Source organism: Brachycentrus maculatus, unplaced genomic scaffold (assembly GCF_059751285.1).
Source record: "Brachycentrus maculatus isolate JH-2025_06_01 unplaced genomic scaffold, ASM5975128v1 h1tg000139l, whole genome shotgun sequence".
Classification (NCBI taxonomy): Eukaryota; Metazoa; Arthropoda; class Insecta; order Trichoptera; family Brachycentridae; genus Brachycentrus; species Brachycentrus maculatus.
In genome coordinates this window covers 2,107,958-2,120,238 of record NW_028280892.1, presented here as the reverse complement: position 1 = coordinate 2,120,238, position 12,281 = coordinate 2,107,958, and the positions used below count along the sequence as shown (strand labels likewise).

At 41.7% G+C, this 12,281-nt stretch overlaps 1 protein-coding gene and 1 pseudogene across 2 annotated transcripts; one reads left to right on the top strand and one right to left on the bottom strand.

Annotated features, from left to right (window-relative positions):
* Positions 1–2,396: 2,396 nt before the first annotated feature.
* Positions 2,397–5,962, bottom strand: LOC148309135 (autophagy-related protein 9A-like). The gene has a single exon (XM_088260586.1). It carries the CDS (start codon positions 5,767–5,769, stop codon positions 3,484–3,486), a length of 2,286 nt encoding a protein of 761 aa, XP_088116712.1. The 5' UTR covers positions 5,770–5,962; the 3' UTR covers positions 2,397–3,483.
* A 3,384-nt stretch (positions 5,963–9,346) lies between these two features.
* LOC148309134 (heat shock protein 70 B2 pseudogene) lies at positions 9,347–12,166 on the top strand (annotated as a pseudogene). The gene has a single exon (XR_015837596.1). The product of XR_015837596.1 is annotated as a heat shock protein 70 B2 pseudogene (transcript).
* Positions 12,167–12,281: the final 115 nt, after the last annotated feature.

The window sequence follows — 12,281 nt, the reverse complement described above, 5'->3', positions numbered from 1 at the left end:
TTAATGATCCGCCTCCGTAGTGTAATGGTCAGCACGCTCGGCTACCGTTCTGGAGATACCGGGTTCGATTCCCAAGGGGGGTAAAAATAAATATAAGTAATTTTTTTTTCACTGTAATATTTATTCAATATTACCATGAACACCTGAAGCGGAGGGCTGATCACCTTTCCTTCATGTGTAAAACGATCATGATAACACTGCGTTTATAAGACACAGTGCCCTATGCACCATTGGGGTGCGGATAAGGGTTTTATTATTATTATTTATTATCTTAATGATAAAAGATGTGTAAAAAAAATAACAATTTGCCTCCGCGGAATATTTGACGTTTTGGACTTGTAATTGTTTACTTCGTACTAACCGATATGTTGATAACATCTCACATTAGGAACAACGATATTTGAAAAATCAGATTTCCAAAACACTAAAAAGAAATTGGAAAAATAACAGAAATTAACCCTTTGCACTCGAAAGTTATTTGGTATGTGCATACCGCCAACTCAATTGAATTCCGAGACTGATCAGTATATAATTGTACTTATATGATTCTGTTTAAATTATATTGGAAAGGAATCAACAATGTATTAAAAATATTGAGTATTAGGACTTTATTTTCTAGCCGGCAAAACCATGCATGCCGCTTCTATGGCGCCATTCGAGTGCTAAGGGTTAAAGATACATCTATTTGGTATAAGAAATGACAAAACAGTGATATTATGAAGAAGAAAAGAAACCTTAGGGCTAGTGAGACATGACAGTTACTACAGTGTATAACAAAGAAAAATTATAATGAATTAAAAACTAATATTTTATTTATTGTTTCGGCATTAACTTTGTGGTAAGACATGTTTCAATGATTAAAGAAAACACTTCGTTTTTTACCACTTGAGTTTTATTATGGACTACATGTTTCAGAAGTTAAACTTCCATCATTCAGGTCTGTATAATAGCTAAAATATAAAATTGTTCTATAAATAAGGAGAGGGGAAAGTAAGGGGAAGGGGTTAGTCAAGGGACGGAGTTTGAAAACAAAGGAAAAATGGAAAGCAATGGTGAAGAATTTTGAAACAATATATTATTTAATAAATTATTATTAGAATTTAAATAATATATTGTTTCAAAATTCTTCACCATTGCTTTTTATTTTTCCTTTGTTTTCAAACTCCGTCCCATGACTAACCCCTTTCCCTTACTTTCCCCTTTCCTTATTTATAGAACAATTTTATATTTTATATTTTAGTTATTATACAGACCTGAATGATGGAAGTTTAACTTCTGAAACATGTAGTCTATAATAAAACTCAAGTGGTAAAAAACGAAGTGTTTTCTTTAATCATTGTAATTAAAAACTAATTTGCATAGGTGATATGACATTTAAAGAAATTGGGCACGAAATACAGTGATGCCTCACATAACCAAATTTCTGTTGAATTGTGTACAAAACGCAATTCACACAACGAATCTCGTTTCATACAACGGACTGTATATTTCATCTTGCTGCTCCAAGAGCTGACAACTGAAGAGTTCCAAGCACTTCTAGTCCAGTAACATTATGAAGCTCAAAGGGAAGCTTTATCTAACAACATAGATAAGCAATCAAATCAACCAATCTCAACTGCTGCCATCCTGGTCACGTGGGGAGAGGGTCAGGAGTCTACCAACATTCACTATCCAAACTCAACTGAGGCCGACATTGAAAGCTGTCCTACCCATTCCCTGATCTAATACAGAAGCATCTAGGCTGCCTGACAGACCTTCTCTTGCAAAGAGTTTTTTTAATGAACTAAGTTGCAAAATTTAAAGAAAATTTCTAACAAAATTGTATCGCGATTTTACTGTGAATTTACATCTAAAAGCTTTCAATATCCCTGTCACTGCCAATCTAAATAAATACAAGTTTGTAAAACCACCACAAAAATTTTTAGAAGCGCCCCGGTGTAGCCAGTGAAAGGGATTAGAGGTTAGTTGGTTCAGTTACTCAGCTAGATCCGATTCCGATCCGAAGTTGGCCAGTACACAGACGCCTCCATAACCCCAATCAGCCACGGAACAGTGCAAAGACGTTTGCAGAAAATGCCATGCTGGGCCACGCAAACTCTGTAAAACTAAGGCCAACTGGATCAATGACACCCTTGCCTGTTATTTCTGGCAGGCGTTGAAGAAGAGGAAGAAACAGAAAACCTTGGAAGGGTTTTCAAGAAGCCAGCAGCCAAGAGCAAGGGATGGAACAAGAGGATTTGACCCTGCAAACCTCAGAAGACCCAATTCTGAGTTTGGAAAAACCTGAGTATCTTTTTTTATGTTACAGTACCATATTTTCGCTACATAACGAATGTTTTTTTGTTGTACTGTTATGTAAAAACGCGTTTCATATTTCTTTTTTTGCGTGTATATTATGTTTAAATAGGTAAAAATAATATAAAATGTATGCAAAAAGAACTCCACCGACAAGCCACAAAAGGTGACTTGGTGGGTCTCTGCAACAAAAAAAAAGTCAATTATGTTTATGAATATTAAAACGAATGTTTATACATATTTATATGTAAACATGTAGTTATCAAATAAATGTTTCATTAAAATAAAAATAATAAAATAAGAAATATAACAAACTTGCTCATGGGACTTATTTTATACGTTATGCGAGGAATCACTGTAACGTAATGCAAATTAATTTTATTTTTGAATACAGTGGTGTAGTCGATACCCAACATAAATGATTTAAAAAAGGGTAAAATTTATCAAATTGCAACTACAATTACGATGTAATTATTGAGTATGTTATACAGTGGCTGATCCTTTCACAAGATCACAGAGAATATTGTCAGAGTTGAAACAAGGGCTATAATAAGTGAACACATTGACTGCCAATGTCAGCCACCAGTGGCTGACACGAGGCATTTTAATTGCGTCTCACTTTGTGCCTTATACTGAAGAGACGCAATTGAATTGTGGCTGACATTATCAGTCAATAAGTTGAAGATCCCGTATCCGAACATATCGTGGGTGCACTGGCAAAAAATGTTAACTCTAAAATCCCTTTAGCCTGAATAAAATACCCGATATTTTTTCAACAATAAAATACAATTCGTTTGAAAATGCCATAACTAGTCGAAAAAATTGTTTTTTATGTGTTTTTTCAACAGTAAAATACAACTTATTAGACTCAAAAAATCAGTGTTTGATTTAACATTTAATACATATATTAAAATGAAGTTCTACAAATTAAACGCCAAATCTATAAATAAAATACCCGCTCTTAAAATTAAAGTTGACCTTACTTGTAAAACCACATAAATTAGGCATTTCAAACAACTTAGTATATTTTGCCAGTTTAACGAATGTTGAAACTTTTTGAATCTGCATCATTAAGTCATAATTGCATATTTGTGAGTTGTTTTTTGCAAGTATACCCACGATAAATTGTAATATGAAAGGGAATCGCTGCCAAAATGGTCACACCCAATGTGCCCCGTGGGCTGAGTGTTATGGAGACCTGCGTAGAAGCGGAGTGCCTTCCGCCTGAGACATCCTCTGCTGGAAGGAGCCCTGAGACTGGCGACTCTCCCTCATCCAGTGACCGTGATCCGACGCCGCGGGCCCCACGCGAGCCAAGTGAACATCGTACAAGTGAAGAGTGCTCGTCGACAGAGCCTCGTCTTCCGTGGCCGAGGTCTCCGCCTTATCGGGAACGGGAGGACTGCGCACGGAGGATGTCGTCGCCGCCGGTTCCTCTCCCCCTTCTTCCTGGATGCTCTCTTCCGCGCCGGGAAGATGGCGATCGGGAGATCTTTGATGCCACACTGACAGAGCGGGATGGAAGGCCGAAGGCGCCCCGGACTCTAGGAACATGCTCCGGTGTATATAAGACCCCAGCATGGTCCTCTGCATCTGGGTTTGATGAAGCGCATTCGCTCCCGAGTAATAATTGCTAGTCACGTGACTCACTCCGGTTCGCAGCGTCTGCAGGAACTGCCTCTGCGTGGGCTGGGGAATGCGCCAGGCCGGATTTCTGCACGAAAAGGCGACTAAAGATAGCTCTGTTTTTCCGTCCTCTCCCTGGTTGTACTGCGAGATGTTTTCGGGAAGCTTTCCACCCTGACCGTGCCCCGCCGGCCAATCGGGATTACCGTGTCGTCGAACATCCATTTGGGCGAAGGAACAAACGTCGCCTATTCCCAAAACGGATACGGTGAAATTTCGATAGAAGTCGACTATGTCTAAGGCTCGTTTTCGCAGAGACAGGATGATAAAAGGACAAATGATCGGGCTCAGGAGCTCGCTGAGTAGGTACGCCGCCTTGAATTGGAAGAGCTCCTGGAAATGCGTGGCCACATTCTTCGTGTGAGCTTTCCCTCTCCAGCTGGCCGGCAGGTAGTGCACGTGGCCCAGCACCTGCACCAGCAGCTCCTCGCTGCTCCTCTGCCCGATGATCCCCTCCTCGCTGATGAACGCTCGCGCGCCGGCCAGAATGCACCCGAACCCGGTGATGAGAGACAGCATGTGCTCGACGGTCAGCACGGTCTCGTCGTAAATCGCCAGAGTGAGGAGGACCGCCAGAATGCTTCCGGAGAGAAAGGAAATATTTTTGGCTATCACCGTCGTAACGGGAGAGGGGAAACTAGACAGGTACTTGGTCGCCGGTTTGTGAGCCCTGTTCAACCTGTCGCCGAGTTCGTGGTCCAGCTCGTTGAAGTGCCTCAGGTATATGCGGGCGAACAGGGACCAGGTCCGCAATCCCAGGGCCGCCGGAGACCTTTTGATCAGCTCCGCGTAGCTGAAGAAGAAGTACAGGATCTGCCAGCACTGGATGAGAGGGGCGAGGATAAAGTTAAGAAGGGCGAAGACGAGCATGTGGTTTTGCAGTTTTCTCGCCAGCTCCATCCTCTTGGAGGAGTCCTTGTAGCACTCCTGGAGCTGCCAGCAGTTCTCCCACGGACTCCAGGGCCCGTAGAAGAGGATGAGCTCCAGGTTGTACTTGAGGCCCTTGGAGAGGAAGGGAAACTCGCCTACGACGGGCAGGGATATGTGCAGCGGCAGCAGGCGCTTGTTGACCATGGCCACCAGGTAGTTGTTATACCTCAAGATACGATGGTATATATCCAGCTCCGTGATCTCGCGCTTGTGGATGCACATGTGCAGCTCCTTCTGCGCTTCCCTGACTCTAGTGAGCACGGTGCACCAGCTGATCCATCCCAGATCGCTGTCCATGATCTTAAGCTCATTATTATAAAACTGCTTGGTATCGTACGCGTAGTACAGGTTATACAGAGTCCTCGCGAGTCTCACGAGCCAAATGACGGCGCAGAGAGTCAACAAGAGCCACCATTTCAGAGATATTCGGCTTATACACTCGGACGCGTCGTAGATAACATCCGGCAGACCGACCGGTTTCGGATTGCCGGGATCGTTGTGGAAGAGAACGGGATAATTGACACAGTGCACCAGGAAAGTGAGGAAAACGATCACGAAGCAATATTGAAACAACTGAAAGCAGTCGGATACGAGCATAGCCAAGAACCCTCCTTTCAAATAATATCTGTACATCCTGGTGAAGAAGGAATCCAGATCTTCTATGTGGGTCCACCTCCCTTTGTTGCTCTCGGGGACCACGTGAATGATGACCCCCGTCGCGTCGTCTTGCTCCATATCGTGGAAGTTGGTGGACGTCGTGACCTCGTCCTCCTGATCGGAGTTCGCGCCACCGAACGGCGGGAAGAACTCATTGTTCAGGGCGTTATAGCTCACTTCCCTGGGTTTATATTTGGCCATATTTCAACCTGTTTTCGTTTCAACTCAGTTTATGTTTCACGAAAGTATATATTTTAAGCATTTCACTAATTGATTTACAGTCAACTACGCTAATATAAATAAAAGAAACGTCCGAAACTAAACGACACTTTACATTTTACGATTTCGAGCCAATTCCTTTCTCCGTCTCAGATGTTTGACAGCGTTTGACAATGCATTTTATTGGTTGTTTTTCTTTGAGTTATTTTCGTTTTCTTTTTATGGCAGTAAAAAACAATGTGCAAAGTCAGCTGTTCTCGCAAATTATGATTTTTGTTAGAATACAATTACGGGGTTTGTTGTTCAACAGAATAATCGATTAATTTATATAAATAAAAATAATCAGAAAATAATATTATTCAATACGAGTATTAAAAAATCCTCATGCTATTGAAATACAGGTATTTACGATATTTAACACAAATGAATTGCTGAACCTACTAAGTTTCAATTATATACTTGTAAAACGTTTGTAACTTTGTGTTTTTCATCCTCCATACCACTAGATTTACTTGGAAGTTGTATGTACACAATATATTTTTTTCAAATGTTTGTTGTGACGTCCTTACTACATTCCTGTGAACTAAATAGGTATCTGAATGAATTATTATTAATTGCCGATAACCAAACAAAATAATTATATTGAGCTGAATAATTCATAATTCATAATTCTAATAAGAAATCCCTTTTTGCAAATCCAAACTCCCGCAAAGACATTCATTTTTCTAACTAACTAACTAACTAACTAACCATCACGCCGCTTCCCCGCAGGGGTAGGCAGAGAGAATAGAGCGCCACACCACTCTGTCCTTGCAAACATTCTTCACCTCTTCCACGTTCATGCATCTCCTCATACATACCCACCGATTTTTACGACTCCTAATTTGACCACTTTCAAGTATTTGGCATACCTGATCGTGCCCTGTTTTTCTCGGTCTTCCTCTGCTTCCTTTCCCACTAACATTCGCCTCATAAATTTGTTTTACCGTTCTTTCCTCACTCATTCGTTCTACATGTCCAAACCATCTCAACACACATTTCTTAATTTTACCGATAATGCTTATCTCAGCTTTGCATTCCTTCCTTATTTCACTATTCGCACATCTATCATAGATCGTTTTGTCGCACATTCTTCTGAGAGATCGCATTTCGACTGCATTCAGTCTACTTTCATCCTTCGTTTGCCAACTCCATGTTTCACTTCCATACATTAGAGTTGGAACCAGGACTCCGTTGTGCACTGCCAGTTTAGCTTCCGCTGATAGGTTTTTATTTGCCATAACAAATCCAGGCTCCCGCAAAGACATTTATTTTTCATAGCTCATAAACTGTTTAATTTATTCCACAAAGACATATATTGTTTCGATTCAAAATTTTGCTTCGATTGTTTATTAAAGAGACAGCTCTTTTTTCTTGTAGACATATCTCTCATGTACATAGTACATTACATGCTTGCTAACTTTTTACTTTTACATCTTTTTGATTTCTCAAGTTTTTTATTTTATTTTCTATTTTGTTTTCTGTTAGTCAAGTATTTTGTATTTTTTGCATTTTATATTAAGACTTTTATTCTAGTTCTCTTTTTTTTGGAATATCTATTTTATTCTTGGCAGTGCCCTTTACTATGACATAAATTGTATTGTATACCCACACACGGGCCATGCCTTTGTGGGATCTTTTTTTGTACTTATATTTTGTATATATTTTTTGTATTTGTATTTATATAATGTTGTATATTTTGTAATACAAAAGAATTTAAAATAAAGAAAAAAAATATTTTTACCTGTTCTCTTAGGTTCTATAGACATATATTTTTTTACTCGTATGATGTACCGGTGATCAATAATAAACTTAAATTTATGAATTACTCTGGTGAACCGTTTACGTTGAAGGCAACAACATTATAAAAAAACGCAACCACTGTTATGTCCTAGCTCGACAAATTAAGTAATAATCCAATAATAAATGGCAAATTTAAAAAAATAACATGACTTATTTTCGTAAATTTTAAGAATTTAAAAATACTTCATATGCAGAGTACGTTGATTCCATTTTTTCTCCTGAATGATTACATCCTGTGCCAATATTTCAAATTCTGAAATTCAAAAAGCAGAAAAAATAAAATAGATAAGTAAGTACTAGAATGTGCAAGAATACCGTAGAAACTGGTAGAAATTATTGTACTCCTTGGTTCTCGAACATTACAGAAATATCTATGGTTAGTCTCCAGAGGTAAATAACTGTTGGCAAAATAAAATAAACATACTATTGTTAAATACAATTTGGTCAATATGGTATAATCACTCTGAAGGAATATCTAATTTGACATACTCAACCTATAAAGGATTGTGTAAGACTCGTTTTGTGTTTATAACAGCCGATATAATCAATATTTTCATTCATCAATTTCGTTTGCAAAATTCGGCTTCGTAAAAACGTCGTTTTCGTAAGTTGGTAACAAATGACCTCACATAAACTAATCCACACTATTACTATTACGGCTCTTTAAAGCAGATACATAAAGGGATACGCCCCATAACACACCAGGTACCGTAAAATTTGATGACGTATAGCGGTGTCCATTTTTCGTTTTATTCAAATATCTTAAGACTAATCCATCATTTCTCCCTTAATTCTCTACAGGTTTCCATAAGAATGTAACCGATAGTCTTTGATGTGATTTTTCATATGAATTTATTTGCCAATAATAACACAGAATGATTCATTCACTGGTATGCTCTGTAGGTAGGTTGTTAAACATTTAAAGTAAATATGTTACATGGTGATAAACATTATGCACAATAGTCTGGTATAGAAATGTGAATTGAATGCAAGCGACTAAACGTGTAAGAGTTTTCGTATTGGTAATGGACGTTATAGATTTAGTGGATGGTGAGAGTCACATGAATTCTCCAAAATATGAAAATTAAAATAAAACTCCAATCTATACAGATTTTGGCATATGCCAAAGAAGAGTTTTCTAGTTTTTGGGAACATCTCCAGAACCTTGGAGAAAACATTGAAGTACGAGGTCATGATGGCGACGACTTATCTGATGCAACGATCTGATCAGGAAGCTGACAGCTAAAGTAGATATTCAAAATGGCAGTGATCATTATCTTCAAGTGATGGATTCAATCTTAAAATGCGATTAAAGTAGCTAATAATTTACGTGTACTGGAAGTAAAATATATATTTATTCCAAATTCCCGCTCTGTAGTATGTATATGGAAATATGGCAACGAAAAACTAAAAAATGTACGCACTCGAGAATAGATAATATCGTTTCTACTTGAGAAAATATATAGAAAAAATAATTTCCATATCTGTTGTGTATGCAGAGTTAAAATAATAGTAAATATGGTTTTTATAAAAAATATATTAAATTAATTTCTAAACAATGTAATTTATAATACCGATATAAAAACATACAATAAAAAGGTTGAGATAACCTGACGTTCCAGAAAATACACGAAGTTTCATTGGTGGAATATTCTGGAATGCGACCAATAGCGAGCCGTGTATATAAAGAGCGGCGCTCGGCGGGAACGACATAATCATTTGAAACTCAGAGCAAGTTCGAGTGAAAACTGAAGAAGCCATAGTTGACTAAGTAACATTCCACGACGAGAACCAAGAAAGAAGAATTGAATATTATTAAACAAGAATACCAGTCGTGAAAATCTGAAAGCACTTTGGAGTTTAAAAGGAGTCGATAGTGTGAAAATATTTTTTGGAAGTCATAAAAGAGAAGGAAAAAACAGAAAAATGGTCGCGATCGGAATCGATTTGGGAACCACATATTCCTGCGTGGGAGTGTGGCAGAATGGAAATGTGGAGATCATAGCTAACGACCAGGGGAACAGGACGACGCCCTCGTACGTGGCCTTCACGGACACCGAGAGGCTCGTGGGGGACGCCGCCAAGAACCAAGTGGCCATGAACCCGGCCAACACGGTGTTCGACGCCAAGCGCCTCATCGGGCGCAAGTTCGCGGACCCCAAGGTGCGGGAGGACGCCGCGCACTGGCCCTTCCGCGTGGTGGCCGCGGGGGACAAGCCCGCCGTGCAGGTGGAGTACAAGGGCGAGAGCAAGACCTTCTCGCCCGAGGAGATCAGCTCCATGGTGCTGGCCAAGATGAAGCAAACGGCCGAGGCCTACCTCGGCTGCGGCGTGAGGGACGCGGTGGTCACGGTGCCCGCCTACTTCACGGACTCGCAGCGCCAGGCCACCAAGGACGCCGCCGCCATCGCCGGCCTGCGCGTGCTGCGCGTCGTCAACGAGCCCACGGCCGCCGCGCTCGCCTACGGGCTGGACAAGAACCTCGGCGGGGAGAAGAACGTGCTCATCTTCGACCTGGGCGGCGGCACGTTCGACGTGTCCATCCTGAGCATCGCCGAGGGCTCCCTGTTCGAGGTGAAGGCCACGGCCGGGGACACGCACCTGGGAGGCGAGGACTTTGACAACCGGCTGGTCACCCATCTGGCCGAGGAGTTCAAGCGTAAGTATAAGAAAGACTTGAGCGGCAACCCGCGCGCGCTGCGGCGCCTGCGCACGGCCGCCGAGAGGGCCAAGAGGACGCTGTCCTCCAGCACGGAGGCCACCATCGAGATAGACGCGCTCTACGAGGGAGTGGACCTGTACAGCAAGGTCTCCAGGGCCCGCTTCGAGGAGCTGTGCTCCGACCTGTTTCGGGGCACGCTCGAGCCCGTCGAGAAGGCCCTGAGGGACGCCAAGATGGACAAGAGCGACATCCACGACGTGGTGCTGGTGGGCGGGTCTACCAGGATCCCCAAAGTCCAGAGTCTCCTGCGGAACTTTTTCAACGGCAAGCAGCTGAACCTCTCTATCAACCCCGACGAGGCGGTGGCGTACGGCGCGGCCGTGCAGGCGGCCATCTTGAGCGGAGAGAGCGATTCCAAAATCCGCGACGTGTTGCTCGTGGACGTGGCTCCCCTGTCCCTCGGCATCGAGACGGCCGGAGGGGTGATGACCAAGATCGTGGAGCGCAACGCCCGCATTCCCTGCAAACAGACGCAGATCTTCTCGACATACGCGGACAACCAGCCCGGGGTCAGCGTGCAGGTGTTCGAAGGCGAGCGCGCCATGACAAAGGACAACAACTTGCTGGGGACCTTCGAACTATCGGGGATTCCTCTGGCCCCGCGCGGAGTGCCCAAAATCGAGGTCACCTTCGACCTGGACGCCAACGGCATTCTGAACGTATCGGCGTGCGAAACGGGCTCCGGCAAGTCGAGCTGCATCACCATCAAGAACGACAAGGGCCGCCTGTCTCAGAAGGACATAGAGCGCATGTTGGAAGAGGCGGAGCGCTTCCGCGCGGAAGACGAGGCGACACGCAGGCGAGTGGAGGCACGCAACAAGCTGGAAGGGCAGGTGTTCGGCGCCAAGCAAGCCCTGGCGGAAGGAGGTAGCGCTTTGGGCGTAGAAGAGAGAAAGAGGGCGGAGACTCTGTGCGAGGAGGCGGTGCGCTGGCTGGACAGCAACACCCTGGCCGAGGTGGAGGAGTACGAGCACCGTTTGCGGGAGTTCTCCTCTGCGATAGAGCCGCTGCTTCGAGCGGGGCAGGGGTCAGGGCAGGGAGCCCGCCCCGCCTCAGGGTGTGCCCAGCAGGCCGGCAATGCGCACCGTACCGGACCCAACGTGGAAGAAGTAGACTAAGATACCTTCACATACTCGCAAATTACATCATCATCCCATCTTTTGAAATCACAAGGGCATTTGTCAATATTAAGAATTCTAGTATTGTAAGACTGTTATTTTTTTAAATGAGGATTAATGTAAATAATGATAAGAAAATAAACCAAGGTTAACACATTTTGGATGGGAAAAGTATTTCAACTCGTTCGGTTGGTAGATGCTTAAGGACAGAAAGGTATTTTTACCTTCTACGCTAGCTTCATTTCAAAGTCAAGATATTTTAATGTTTTTATATGAATATTATCTACCAATCTTATTATTAAGGACTTAACTACATGTATGTACATAATATCAAATCCCAGCCAGCTTAAAAAACACTAGTCCAAAAAATGTTAATATTCTAGTATTACTATTTATTTTACATGTCAGACTGTTATTTATTAATTCAGGAATTAATGTGATTAATTATTAGAAAATAATCTAGAGATAGTTTTGATGCTTTATTATGCTTAATATTTATTATATTATACTCTGAAATAGCACTTCATTCCCATTATACCTGTATATACCCACACATTCCATCACCCCATCTTTTGTCATTATCAAAGCATTCATTATAATATTAAGAATTCTAGTATTATTATTTATTTTACTTGTAAGACTTAAACTGTAAGTGTGAAATAAATGTAAATAATGGTTAAAAAATAAACCAAAGTTAATATAATATTTCCGATGTTTTATTTTGCTTAATTTATTTTGCTTTATCCTCCGAAATGGCACATCCATTATAAACCTCTATTGGTGGATTGATAAACCTAGGAAATTTAAAAAAA